Genomic DNA, 14,616 nt, shown 5'->3' on the forward strand with positions numbered 1-14,616 from the left:
TAGATCAGGTTGCTCAGAGCCTGACCTTGAATGTTTCCACGCACGGGACACAAACCATGTTATAAGTGGTGGGGAGTACCCATGTTATAAGGAAAAAGTGTTGCTGTAGGTGTCAACATATGCAGAGGATTTATGTTGTAATAATTTGGACATTTTTTGAATATTTACATTAACTAGTAATATTTAACTTCTTCACTTGTTAACTTGTTCACTGTTCCTTAGTCTCAATGTTACCCTCCACTTCATAATGTGGCACAGTAATTGACTGTATTCCTCATATTGCAATCAGATTACTTGTTCCAAAGAGCATTGTTGTGGCCACTGTAATGATGCTTCTGTGTGAAAAAGCCCATTTTGGGATCTGCCACTTAGGCTAGAGCACTTTCTGCTCTTCCAGAAGGGGTGGTGGGCCTAGCTGGGGTATCTTGCTAAGGGAGTTAACTGCAGCTTGTCATAGCAGTGAAGGAAGACTAAATGCCTGTTCAAAGCTGGCTATGACCAAGGTCAGCTTTTCATTTTCCTTTTTTCTTAGCTCTTCTTTCTGAAAATTGTAAGATTCCAGCTCTCTTGAGTCTGAAATACTGTAGGATGAGTGGAAGGTGGTTGCTGTGGTTATAGAAATATAATTCAGACACAAAAGCAGCGATCACAGGTTGATGCCTTCCAGAACTTTGTTTCAACTTCTGATGCTACTTTCTGCAGTAGTTTGTTGTCTGTCGGAAACAGGTGAAGATGAAATCAGTCTAGCAAAGTCATGTTTTGAAAAATTTAGTCTCAGATGGGGTTTATTGTGTATTATTGGTATTTCATGTGTATGTATGAGAAATTGTCTCTGCACCAGTAGACACCACATCTGTCAATATAAGCAGATATATAGTTTGGCAAAAATATCTTTCACACAGATAACAAAGAAACTTATCTCCTAATTAATTTATTCCCCCTCCTCCCACTAAAAATTAAAGAGATAACTTTATACACCTGTTCGAGTGAATGCATTTGTATTGTCAGAACCTCTGGTGTAGAGGTTTGTTTTCCATCTCTAAGAAATCACAGTGACCTTTTTTATAACAGGAAGAGTATCTTTGCCAATGGTGCCTCTGTAGAATACTATAACTTCAAGAGTTTGATACTACTGTAATGGCTGCAAATGTCATTCAGAAAGTCTTATTCTAATGGTCATTTAGTGAAATAATCTCTCCTAAAATATTCCACATGAAATAATCAGGATTATTTAGTCTCTTTCCTTCATGGAAATAATGGAATTCACTTCCCTTAAGTGACTTTCACAAGTTTGGATGTCCTTAAATAAGGCTTGCTTCCAATATTTTCAAACTTGTTCTGATATTTTTATGAGTGATTGTGTCTACCAGCTCACAAGTAGCAGAGTCACCAGACATGTCATTTCTAGAGGTTGTGTGCTGTCCTAATAAATCGTTATTAGATTATAATGTAGAATTTGCTGCCTGTACAGCTCAGCTGCAAGCAAGTGAAAACATAGATCTGTTTCTAAAGTACCTATCCATTACTCACAGTAAAGATAAATGTCATAAATACTATAAAATATGTATTTAATGGTTATTTGTGTTGCCTATCTATATATCAAGTAGTTCGTTTCAGCTGATCTTGTTTAGTTAAGGCTACCTCATAAATGTACCTCAAGATGGACTGCAGATAATTCCAAGTTATCAACTTCTTACAACTGTGCATGCTGGAAACTGCTGTCCTAGAGGGAGTGCACGAGAACAAATTCCACAGTGATGTTCTCATGGAGTTCAATACGGCCATGCTGACGAATTTCCATGAGCAGCTCTTCAGTCCTGGAATTCTTCAGTGTTTAGATCTGAGCAAGCTAGCAAGTTTGAGCAGGTAGATTATTTTAAGTAAGGTAACCAGAGCTATTAAACGTTATTGGATTGTGCCAAAATGTACAGTGAATTCCACCTTCTTTTCCCCACTCTGCTCTGTAATCTTCACTTCAGATCGTTATTTGCTAGAATGAGGTTATGTTGCAGGCAGGTTGATTTGTTGGACATTCATTCAGCCATAGTTCTCAATGCCCACAAAATAATGTGTGAAATTCAAGAGGCCAAAAAAAAAAAAAAAAAGTGTATGAAAAGTTTAAAAAAAAAAATTCTCTAAATACACAATTCAAAGATTTCTTAAACCTCAAGTCATTATTAATCCTAATTCCATAATTATATAGTTCTTTGTCAAAATTCTGTAAAGAGAACCAAAATAGATTTAGATTAGAAAACAAAAATGAGAGTTATGTCTTTATTTCATGTCAGAAAATAACAATTGAAATGGGAAAAATGTTCTCTCAGAAGGCTCCACAATAATGAATTATCTTTCCTTTTAAATGAAAAAAATGTTTTAAGATAATTTCTTTGAGAAAAATATCATTTCATAGTTAAAGCAAAGCTTCTGAGGAACTGGTCTGAGACTAAGACAGTTGGAATATTTTGAAGGTGCTGTGAAAGGGATTTTTTTACTTGATTTAAACATGAAATTTCTTAAACTTTTAGATGTGAAAGTCGTGAGATTTCCAGCTCTACTATATACAAAAATGTGTGTATGATTGTATATGTGTTTATATATATAAAAATACATATGGAATAATACGTGCAAAATGCTTGTTTAGTGGGAAACAATTTCAGTATGCCATACAGTATACCAATATGCCGCTTTGGCAAACGCTTTCTGGCAAATTTTAATCCTGTGCAGTCTTTTTCTTTGACACCTCCACAATACGTCTTTTCCTGCACTCCATAATGGAAAAGCTTAGCTCTTCAGTTACTTTATATCCAGATATAACAGAGGTCTATTTACTCCTGCATATGTTGTTGTTACGTTGGATTTGATACTGCTTTGCCAGCAAAAGATTTCTGTGTGATATGAAAAAGAACTGGAAAGAATATCAAAATACAGGCAAGTTACATACTGGAAAAGGAGATTTTGGTGTGGTTTGGTTTGGCTTTGCTTTATTTTGTTTTGCTTTGGTGGAGTGAAGGAAAATTTGTGACCTACCAGCACATAAAGATGATCCTGCCCAACTCTGCAGGTTTTTTTTTCAGTACAGGAGAATCCTTTTCTAATGTGATGAACAAGAACTCAAATTGTATCAAAATACAAATGTAAGTGTCTTCTAAAAGACAAAAAGGAGAAGTGCTGCATGCATCATACTTTCCTTTATTGTTTTCATTTTATTGTCTTTCTTCAGTAGTTTGAGATTATTCTAGGCTAATGAGTCTACCTTGTACAAACCAGATTAAAGTTTTGTATTCTTTCAGTTACACTGGATTAGTAAATTAGAGTGGATTAGTAGAATCTTCTGCACTTCAGAGCTTTAAAGTGGAGGTAGATTACTTTTTTTTTTCTTTTCAAAATAATTTCCTATTTTTATTATACATTGAAAGTAGTGCACTTGAAGCAGATTTTGGCTTACAATTTGTAGTTTTGAGCTTAGGCCAAAAACCCAACTGTAGGACAAAAAATAGATTGAGGGATGCAGTCTTCATGCACTGACAAAGTTTAAGTCCCTATTTCCAGGATTTCCTTGCAGCACTAAATTGGATTCTGTGCCAGGCTATGAATTCTGCTCTGTGGGGGAATTTCTGCTGGACTAAATGTTATGACTAAGCCGTAACTGTCTCACATAAATAAATTTCAAAAATAAACCCAAATCTATTTTATGCAACAGAACGCTTCCTTAGGAAGGGTCAACACCTTTCACAACAAAAGTCCATCATAGTGTTCCTTACTGCAAAACTCTAGAGAAGAAGATATTAAACAGAACGCATGTTAGTCAGTTTGGTTTTTATTGATGCAATTGATCTTGGAATTCCTAAAGTGATGTAGTTGTTTTCTGACTTATCAAAAAAATAATTTGGGATATTTAGGGATATTTTAGAATCATAGAATGATTTTGAGTGGGAAGGGACTTTAAAAATCATCCAGTTCTAACTGATTCCCTTGCCTTAGGCGTGTTGGTACCATGAATTTGTCAAAAGTTTTTGTCTCCTACGTTCAAAGAATCTCTTACTTTTGAAACACTTTTTCAGAGTTAAAACAGTAAACTCTTTCTCTGTAGAAACTATTTTTTGGCACTGTCTTAGTTCAGCTAAGAAAGAGCCTCGCTTGCCAAGTGCTTTTACTGTTTCTGTGCAGTCCTGAAATGCAGGAAGTGTTCTCTTCAGGCTACAAGCTACATTGCAGTTCAGTTCTTTGGAACTCAGATATTATACTCATCATAGCTGCAGCCTTAGCAATAGTCCAGCTCTCACAGGTCATGTTCTGTTAATCTGTCCCTGCCTGTGCCCTTTAGCAAATGCCATTGTTATCCATGAATGGATGTGAAAGGGAGATTGTTTTGAGTTGTATCAAGCCCTCTGGCTGCAGGATTTATCTCAGGAGAACTTTACCTATTCTTAGACAAACTGTATATATTGTTCATTGTTTGTGTGTTTATCTGCCTGGTTATTTGCCCTGTTTCCTGTAGGAGGATGGGGAGAGGAGTGTCTAATCCAGAGAGAGTTGAGAAAGCTGATAGTTTTCCAACCACAGGGCTTCTAGGATACCCTGTGATATATAAACTGTCATTATGTTCCCTACACTGAGTGTTTGATGTCTGCTGGGGGAAGGAGACAAGCGTGGAGACCAAACTCATCCATTCTACTGGTACAATTCCTGAAAGATTTAATGGATATTTGGCTTCTGATAACTTGCGTGTTGAATATTCCATCATTAACTTTACTTTTGTGGTAGCTCAAACTATTGTGCTGATGACTTTGTGCGTAAGTATTCTCTTTGTCTGAGAGTGGATGACTGATTTTTCCATTCTGTTACTTCTCTGGTCACATAACCTGTTTTTCTTCTTGTAGTTTCAGCAGTCTATGATTCTACCCTCAATTTTAGAAATAATGAGAATCCAACATTGCTGGGTGTTCTAAATGGAAAAAAATACCATGCAGATTTATATGTAAGGCAAGTAATCTACATTTTAATTCTTCTTTTTTTTTAGCATAGAAGAACGTATACTTGCACAAATAAGGAGATATTTTCAAGCAGGTAATGGGTGTAGCAAATCTCTACCAGATGGAAGAACTCATATGGATTGCGCAGGGTTTTGTGTAAAGTTCTGCAACTGTAAGGACATGAGGAACCTTTTGGAGCTCTGCAGGATTTTATTATTTCTTTTTTTAATTGAGGCCTGCACCGGAGGCAGGAGTCAAGAAACCTCATCTGCACACTTCCCTTCTGGCACAGTGGTTTGCTTCTAGGTGGAAGCCAAGCTCAGGACTGTTCTCATATCTGTTGTAGCTGTTGGTAAATTTGACTGCCTCTGCCTCCCTGCCTAGGACAAGCTGTGTAATGATTATAGGAGGTATTCTCTCTTTTGCTAAAAGAAGTTAATTCTATGTTGTTCTCAAGTGAGATGAATTAAAGTATATATAATACTGAAAAATATAAAATCTATTAAAAATTATTATTGGCAAGTGAAGATGACAAAGGGATTTTTTTTCTGTCACAGAATTGTTGACCAAAGTTCACATAATTTGTTGAATTATTTTTTTCTAAGTGAGATTCTCCTGTGAAAGATACCATTTTGGTAGAAATTATCTAAAGCTGCATGCACATTAAAAAAAATTTTAATGAATCAGAAAAGTTACCTGAAAAATATTAGATCTGTTATGAGGAGAACAGTGTGTTCTCTCTGGTGCCTAGCTTGTTAAACACAGCCTTTAGCTCCTTAAGTGAGGTAGGAAATCAACTCATTCAGTACCTTTCTTTAGAAACAGAAAATTGCAAACCTTTGGCTAGAAGATGAGCTTAGATAGAATGCATTACTATTTCAGAAATCAATATATGAGTTTCAGATACATATGAGAATTGAAGGTAGCTCTAGAAGCAAAACTATACTTTTCTGATCAGGGAGCTGTTACCACAAATTATTTAATAAATGAAAGAGTGGTGGGACAAGTATAGTGAGTCTCTTGTCAGGTGAATGATCTGCCTCTGCAGTGTATGTGCTATTTGTCACAGTAGAACTATTTAATATTCTTCAATTTCTCTTGTTTACTATTGGCAGGCGGATTCCATTAGAAGAAATCCCAGAAGATGAGCAGGAGTGTTCTAATTGGCTCCACAGACTATATCAAGAAAAGGTTGGTGTTTTGTCTAGAGAAAGCTCATGAGCCACTGGCGCTCAGTTCTTTATAGTGTTAGTAGAGTTTACACTGTTCATGTGTAGTGGTTGTGCTCTGTGGGTTTGTGGGTTTGTTGTTTGTTTTTCAACAGGTTTGTGGGTTTGTTGTTTTCTTTTTCAAAGACAAGTGTTTTCTGCTTCTTCAGATGCAAAGAAGTCTTGCACTGCCATAGTTGCCTTTTTTTTTTTTTTTTTTAAGAGCAAGAGGAAGGAAACTTATGCAAACCGCAGTGAAGGAGTAGTTTTAAGGCTCTACTCTAGAGGAAGAATACAAAATAGCAACTGCCTCTTCTTTGATAGAAGAGGCACCTCCTAAATCAAGAAGTAATTAGTGGGCTAAATGAAGTATATTTTGCTTTACTATATTAAAATGTTTGTCCCTTGTTCTGGCCTGTCTCTTTTACAAGGTAAATATCCAAAGTTAACCAGGCAAGTTGATAAATTGCTCTCTTATTTGCACACAGCAGTGGGAGCATGCATTTAAGATTCTTAATCATAGGACAGTTGCACAATAATAATGACTGTGTGCTTGTAGATGCCCGTTGATTTTTTCAAATGCTTTTGTATTCATCCTTCAGGTTTTCAGAATCTGTTTGTCGTGGGTTTTGTTTTTATGAACATAAGAAATAATGGGTGGGTATGCACTCTTTGAATACACACAGCACTCCCATTTCAGTCAGTGCACAAAGCACAATACGGTCTCAGTTATGTATTTAGACAGAATCACAGCAACGCTTAGGATTTAGAAGTTTTAGACTGTAGCTAAGTTCTGTTCTCCACTCTTTACAGTGCAGTTTGTTGTACTCAACCCAGAGCACTGCGTTAGCATTTCTGTATTGACTATGCCCTAGTCTTTCTCCCCTTCAAAACATTACTACTCCTCGTTTAATTAATGTTACCTGCAAGCAGCTTGTTTACAGGAATATGCAGAGTAAATGTGTATTGAGTCTCCAGTTATAGACCTAACTGCCTCTGGTGCTCCCTTTCTGTAAGTTGTGCCTTCCGCAACTGATTCAGTCACTGCCTCTTAATGTATTTCTGCAGAATGGCAGCATGTTACCTATGGGCCTGTGCACTCTCTCTACAAGAATATTAATGAAAAAAGTCATTTTGTTGGACATTGCAAAAGTCAATTTCCTGCTACTACACCTTTATTTCTAACCACGTTTCACGTTGCTAAGATAATGTTGAGATTTGCAGGAAGGAACATAAATTAAATGGGAATGTGGGAATTGTTTTCTTGAATTCTCCATGACATCCTTTGCAGTAATTCACTTTGTATTCTGTTATTCTCTCTCTGCATTTATTTCTAGTGCAAACAGAGTGTACATCTATCCTACTTCTTTCCTAACAGCTTAGTTTGCTGGTTGGTTGAATCCATAGTTTCCCATCTAAGTATAGGAGGAAGGAGCTTATGTTCAGTTTTTCTTTCCCTGAGAAGCCTTTAGTTAGTGTGAATGTCTTGGGATTTGTTTTGTTATTTTTTGTTGGTTGGTTGGGTTTGGATTGGAAGATGGCATTGTTCCTCTTCAGCTGTTTTATGTTATCTCATTGCAGTCATTCGTCTCTGTGAAATCAGACTGTTCAGGATACAGAGCAGGGATAACTTTAGTTAAAGAGTTCTGAGATAATGAAAGCCATTGTGCAGAGTGAAAATGCAATTCTGCTTCATCTTTCTGCCATATTTCTTTTAGACAACGTTTGGCTCTTAGGTGAGATGATATGCAGCATTGATACCCGAGTGTTGCTTTCCAAGAGTGTTTTAGGCTTATATCACAAGAGTCAGTAAATATTAATGATAAAAATTAATGAAGTTTTGTTCAAAGGACACTAATTCATTGCAAGATATGCACTCACCAGCTGCTTTGTCTATTTTGGTTGTAGCACTCCACTTACTGTTTTAAAATAAGACAAGGTATGCACGCTACTGAAAATCAGATTCCCCGTTTTATCTTGCATTCCAGTTGCATGTGCTGTTGCTTGTTCTCAGTGATATTTGTAATTTCGCAGTACCCCCTCAAGCCTTATGGGGGGGAGAGAGCATGCAGCACGGTTGGTTCACGGCGATCTGAGCTTTTTCTGCACTGTGCACTGACTGCCAGCTCTGGGACACCTTCACAGATGAATTATGTGCTCTTCGCAGAGTTGCTCCACAATGTGCCTCTCGTTATGCAGGTGCACTCAGAGGCATTCATCAGCTGTGAAGCTCCAAGAGCTACCAGAAATTGCTGCCCTGTCTTTTTTGCAAGGCCATGGTAATAAAAGGGGTGAGCAAAAGCAGGGTCATTCTGCAAGCTGTGATTCAAACTGCTCTAGCTTATATGTGAAAAAATCACTCCTGAAGAGTCCTGCTCTCCCCAAAGCATGACAACGTACATTTTGCTTCTAGCATCTGAGTGTGGGATTAAGTTAATGATAAGCTCCTCTATCCTTCCCTTCCCTACTGACCAGAGCTGGATTGTACTCTAGTAGTGTATACTACTCTAGTAGTGTAGTGTAGCAGCTGTGGCATGCCACAGGACAAGGCTGGAGTAAAGGGCACTTGTTATCATCAAGGACATGAAGCTGTTTGAATGAGGGAAGACATATGATGTTAGTGGGCATCAAGGGACATGACCCCTTTTAATCATTAATAAAGGAGCTGGTCTTTGAGAAAAGCTTGTATTGTCCTTTTTACCTCGCTGTCTGGTCTCAGTTACACGCTTCTTAATCAGAGATAATGCTCTCTGGGAATCTGCCTTATGTTCTTTCTACTTCAGACTCCTGTTTGCTGATTTAGCCATGCTGCAAATGTATCAAACAGGTTCTCTACAGATGAACAGTGGCACCCCCTATTATAAACGAAGCACTGTTCTCCTTCCTATGCTTCCAGGCATACGCAGATGCCATGCCCTTGTGCTTCTTCCTCTGCTGAGGGCGATTTTTGTCCTTCCACAGACAGACAGCAGTGTTTCAGCTAATGCTGGCTCATGACAGAGGTGCAACTTGGGATTGCAAATTGCCTTTTTTCTCTTTTTTCTTTTTTCTTTTTTTTTTTTCATTTTTCTTTTATTAAACTGTTACCACTAGAAAGACTCCCTTTGACTTTAATAAGAAATAGATTGAGCATGTTGATGCATGTTAGTGCCCAGTCTGAAGAGGTATTGTATAATTGTCACAGCTCTGCTAGCTCTGCTAGCCTTTGCATGTTTTGTTTCTTTGTACCTCTTTACAGCTTCAGCTCCTGAAATAAAGTTCTGCTTGAGAATCTTAATTTCCATTAAAAAGAAAGTGAGTTTTTGATTCTTCTCATTTGTAAGAGAAAACAGGGCATGAAAATATCTGCCAGAATGCCTCAGGGAATTAGTAAAGGGTAAGTGAAGAGGGAAGGAGTACAGAACTCAAGTGTTTGGGAACTAAGGGTATATTTTTGGATACTTGTTCTTTGAGGATTTCTTTGTGGAAGAGCAGGGGCATCTTTCTGTAGAACTCCCTGGTGGGAGCAGGGAGCAAGAATCCAGTTAGACTCTTGCAAGATGATGGATTTTCCCTGCCTTTTTCACTACTGCATTATTTACCTCAGTGTCTGAAGAAACTCAAGTTTGGTGGAATCATTAGGATCAGCATTCTTCCACATCTGAAAATGATTCTTGAGTGGGTAAAACTTATTACAAATGGAAAACAATCTCTGCGTGCAGGTGAATGAGAAGAGATGATTGTGAGGGAGATGGTTATGGGGAATATTGATGTATATGTCCTGAGCTGTACACGAGTACCATGGGCATCCTCTAAGTCTCAGAAAACTCAACACATGGATCTGTTCTGTGAGGAACAGAAATGTTTTTAAGGGCAAGGAATCCTAACTGAATTAAGGAACTGATCTGCACAGTGGTGTATAATATGTTAGTGTAGGTGAAGACAGTGACATCCATTTGTCCATTATGTATTTCTTACATCTGTCTCAAACATCTGGGTGAGGTAGGGTCAGTGGTTTTGCTGACTCCAATGCTGTGCAGAGCCAACAAGGGGGAAAATATGCCGCTGCTTTTCAATGTCTGTGTTGTAGTCTGTAGTAATAGGCCCCCTAATGGTGATACCAATAACAGTCAAAAATTGTTCATATTTTTCTAGGTAATGCTGATTTAGAAGGCCCAGTGTATATAGTAGAATTCAATTTGCCAGTGATAAATAACTGTTAAACCAGTCATAAGCTGAAATCCTCAAAGCACTGTAAAGAAAACTTCATACATTGTATAATTTATTGAAGACAACTAATTAATTGGTCATAATGATCCTCGTACAATCTAGTTCACATGAGCAAAGCAATTGTAATTTTTCTAATCTCAGTAAAGAGAGAGCAATGCTTTAATTACTGTGTAATCTCTTAAAAGCTAAATGCTCCCTTTGAATTAGAGAAAATGGTAACAGCCTGTAATTGCTCAGATTGCCATTAAATAATTAAAGAATTGTCCATGTCAGCTGGAGCATAAGTAAATGTAAAATCATAGCATAGTAGAACTAATCTTCTTGTGGTTGATTTGGACAGTATTGGCTTTGCCAGCATTTTTTGAAACCATCATGAAGCATTCCTTTCTTTGAAGAAATTTGGCCCTTCATTCTGACTTAATTGGGGTTCCTTATGTTAGTCTAATTCTGTCTCAATTAACTAGTCTTGTGTTAATCAGATTAATAATCTTTGCTTTGGAACCAGAAGGAAGATGTTTCGTTTTTTTTTCCCCACCAGCTTTGATATGTTATGTTGATCACATTGTTGAAGGCAATGCTGTTCACCCAGGTAAACGTTAGAGAAAAGTACTGAATTCTAAACCTTCTGTGCTTCAAAAAAAACAAAACAAAGCACAGCAGCACGTGCCCCAAAACCACAGAGCAAACCAAACCCTATCCTACTATCTTTCTGTTAAACAAGACCATCCAAAACAGTGAAAGACTCTTTAAACTATTTGTATGCTCAACTGTCTATTGACAGGCCTTTCTTCCGTTGACTGCATGGGAACAAGATAAGTAAGACCATATCCATGGGACAAAGTGATCAGGGAGGTGTTTTTTGGCAGATGATACAAGATGGTGTCTGCTCACCTTTTCTGACAGGGCTGTTTTAGAGCAGTGGATGGAGAACATTAGGGAGCAGAGGATCTGCTGCTGCAGATGTAGCCCAAATACTTCTTTGGTTTACCACTACTATTTGTCCAGTGGCTGCAGCTCTTGCAAGAAGTGCAAAACAGTGATGTCTACGTAGCTGCAAGAGTGTACATCTCCTCACTCATTTTCCCTTACTGGATTTGTCGTACTCTCTAGGCATGCTGTTTTTCAGGCTTCTATGTGTAAGAGAAAGGAAGGATGCATACGCATCCTGGTAAGCTCTTTTTTTTCTGATTATATGCTCATTGACTTCAAAGTGCATGCTTTCCAGCCATGACTCGGTCTTTGATCTCCCCCCAGGGTTACAAACATGCAGACAAAACATCAAAGTCAGGAATGTATAGTTTTGTTGGCAGACAGGGATTTAATTGTTGCCCTCCTTTGTTCCACCAGGATGCGTTCCAGGAAGAGTACTACCGAACAGGAACCTACCCAGCAGTCCCTATAGTACCACCCCGACGACCATGGACACTTTTGAATTGGCTTTTCTGGGCCTCATTGCTGCTATATCCCTTATTCAAGCTGCTCGTTAACATGATCAACAGTGGATCATCATTAACATTGGCTAGTTTTGGATTTGTCATTGTAATGGGTAAGTTTTCTCAAGTGAGAAGTTTTTTTTACAGAATAATTGGCTTGACTTACTGATCCTTACTGAAGCTCTGTGACGAAACATATGACTAGCGAATTCAACAGACCATGTGAAACTATACCCGCTTTTGCCTGAAGCAGGTTAGGTAGGTCCTTTTCTTATCTGTCTTTGTATAGTTGTATTTTGCTATGGTTTTTTTTTCGAGAGCTACATACGGAATTTTCTGTTTCTGTAGAAATCAAGCAGTATGTTTCCAGCGGGTTGCCTATGAGAGGTTTTCTTCCTCTCTGTAGCGTGGTGCTGGATATCACTTTGAATGTCTACAAGTACTGACAGCTTATTTACTCTGAGAATTCTGTAGTGTGATTGTAGTCTGTTACATAATCCATTGAAAGTCCATAAACTTGTGATTTAGGGCAGGGGTAACCTGTTGTGGCCATCAAGTCTGATTTATGCAGCATAAGGCATAGATTGCCGCAGGTGATTCCTACGGTACCTGTGGCAGTTCTGGGCTGTCTTGGTTTGCGGTTATAGTGATTGTGTTACCTAAAAACAGGAAGGGAAACAACACAAGGAGCTGACCCCAGAAAAGGAGGGAGATCTTTTACGATGTTCTTCATAGAAGGAGGAACCAGACCAGTTGGGCAGACAAAATTGTATTTGGGTGTCTGTACTTTTTGAGATATTGAGTACGTGTTGGATGAACAAGTTCCTATCCAGAATAAGCCATAGATTTATAAAGCAAGTGTCTCGTATGGCTGCTGTCCCGTGTACTTGTGGCTTCCTCACCTTAACATCTGAGCATATCACAAATACGCTCTAAAAAAGAAACAAAATTTCACAACAGTGAATGGGATGAGGTATGACACCACTGCAAGTGCTACTTCTCTGGCAATAGCACTTGATATTCTGCCTTTGGAGGAAATGCTGGAATAGTCTGTTTGGTACTGGACAGTGGAACTATGGTGTAATGAGGCACTGAAGTTCAGCTACTGTGAAATTTTTTTAATTGCTCATCATTTCTTCAGCATTCTCTTCTTAATTCAGCTTCTCCACTCTGTGGGCTTGTCATTCCGCTGCAATTCCAAGGTGTCTTATGCCCTGTAGACCCTCTACAGGGAGTCTCACTGCATAATTCAGGGGGTTGGATTTCAACCTCAAGGCCAAATGCTTTATTGTGTTGTCATATGTGATGTTTCTGGATTTAGCCCTTAATAACAGCCATCCAGCCTGCCACCAACAAATCTAGCACCATCTTAACCATCTTAGTATCTCTTGATAGTAAATGTAGATTGTCTTTACAGTCTAGTCACATCTGTTTTTTTTATCAGGAAGGGAGGAATAGATCCTATAAAAAAAAAAAGATATGATGCTACTAAGAAAAAGCAGGAAAACAAACTTTTGGGGAGGATATCTTATGGCCCACTTAGTTCATTCTTCTGCTTCTGGCCATAAGGCAAGATTAATAAATAGTCTGCTGTGAGTTCTCTGAATCCAAAGGATTTTTTTCAGGTAGTTTGTGATGCTGGAGCTAAGAGTGAACTATAGCAGGATTCGGCTTCCAGAATAATTGCATGAGCTTCCAGACTGCAAAAGCACAGCTGAGGAGCACATTAAGAATACTGAGATTAACAGTCCACTGTTATGGTTTGCATTGATGCATCATACATTATCAGCAACATTTGCGGGATGCTGCAGGTTGCAGTTCCTCTATAGGGATTTGAAAGACCCCTGTGCTTAGCAACAGCTCTGTTTTCTCTCTGAATACATGGTGTGATCATAGTCAAAGTGCCTGTAATTGGCCAGGATTTGCAGCGTGGCAGAAGGCGCTGTATTGCCTGTAGCAGAGGGCATCATCTGATTAGATTCAGCCAGCCACCTCTTGCTGATGAGCTGGCAAAACAGAAAGGTGATGTCACTTATTAGCTGATAAGTCTCCGAAAAACTGTGGAGGGCAGACAGTCTGTGGGAGAGGAAGAAAGCTCAGCCTTCAGTAAAAGTAACCAGCAGAGTTGGTAACCCTGTACACTTGAACGTGGATGTGCCATTACTCACAAAAAGAACAGTAGTTCCCTTCGTACATTAGTCTCTTTTTTTGTTGTTGTTTTTTTGTTTTTTTTTTTAACCTATACCCCTTTGAAAGCATTAGCTTTGCCAGTTGGAAATTTTTGGTCTCATTCTGTGGAAGCATCAGAACTTCAGCTCAAGCAGTTACACTGCCTTCTGTAGCCAATAGCTGCGTCTTTGCAGCCGGGCCGTTCTCCCCAAACCGTGCTTTTTATCCTGAGGGCTCTGTCTGTCACAGAGGTCGTGGATGTGATGCAGCCATGCTATGTGTGCTAGTCTGACAGCTCACCTGCATCAGGAAGCTTACTGTGGTTCCTCATCGCCCATTTTAGATAGACTTCACTGTTTCAAAGGGCAGGCTTCAGTACATGATAGCATTACCTTTTTTACTGTGCTATCTGTACCTGTGCTGAGTATTCCGCAACAGGAAAGGGAGGAGGGACTGGGAGGTTCTACAACCTGATCCTCTGCTTTGTTTTCAGAGTGTTGTTTGTCTTTCCAGCAGCCCCTGCTAATTGTGTTCTCCAGTAAAATGCTTACTGGCTTGTTATTAGCTGTTCAGGTGGAACAATCTGTAAGAGAAATGCCCCATGGTGGTCAAGCTGGAGTGAAA

The 14,616-nt window shown here is 38.7% G+C and overlaps 1 protein-coding gene across 2 annotated transcripts in view; it reads left to right on the forward strand.

The window, feature by feature from the left end:
* The window catches only part of AGPAT4 (1-acylglycerol-3-phosphate O-acyltransferase 4), a 71,875-nt gene that overhangs the window by 50,668 nt on the left and 6,591 nt on the right, over positions 1-14,616 (forward strand). For both annotated transcript variants that reach the window (XM_085216940.1, XM_085216939.1), the window contains 3 exons: positions 4,881-4,983; positions 6,089-6,164; positions 11,738-11,936. In XM_085216940.1, the coding sequence (XP_085073066.1) occupies positions 4,881-4,983; positions 6,089-6,164; positions 11,738-11,936 (378 nt within the window). The remainder of the gene's footprint in view (positions 1-4,880; positions 4,984-6,088; positions 6,165-11,737; positions 11,937-14,616) is intronic.

Source organism: Meleagris gallopavo, chromosome 2, assembly GCF_905368555.1.
Source record: "Meleagris gallopavo chromosome 2, MGAL_WU_HG_1.1, whole genome shotgun sequence".
Lineage (NCBI taxonomy): Eukaryota > Metazoa > Chordata > Aves > Galliformes > Phasianidae > Meleagris > Meleagris gallopavo.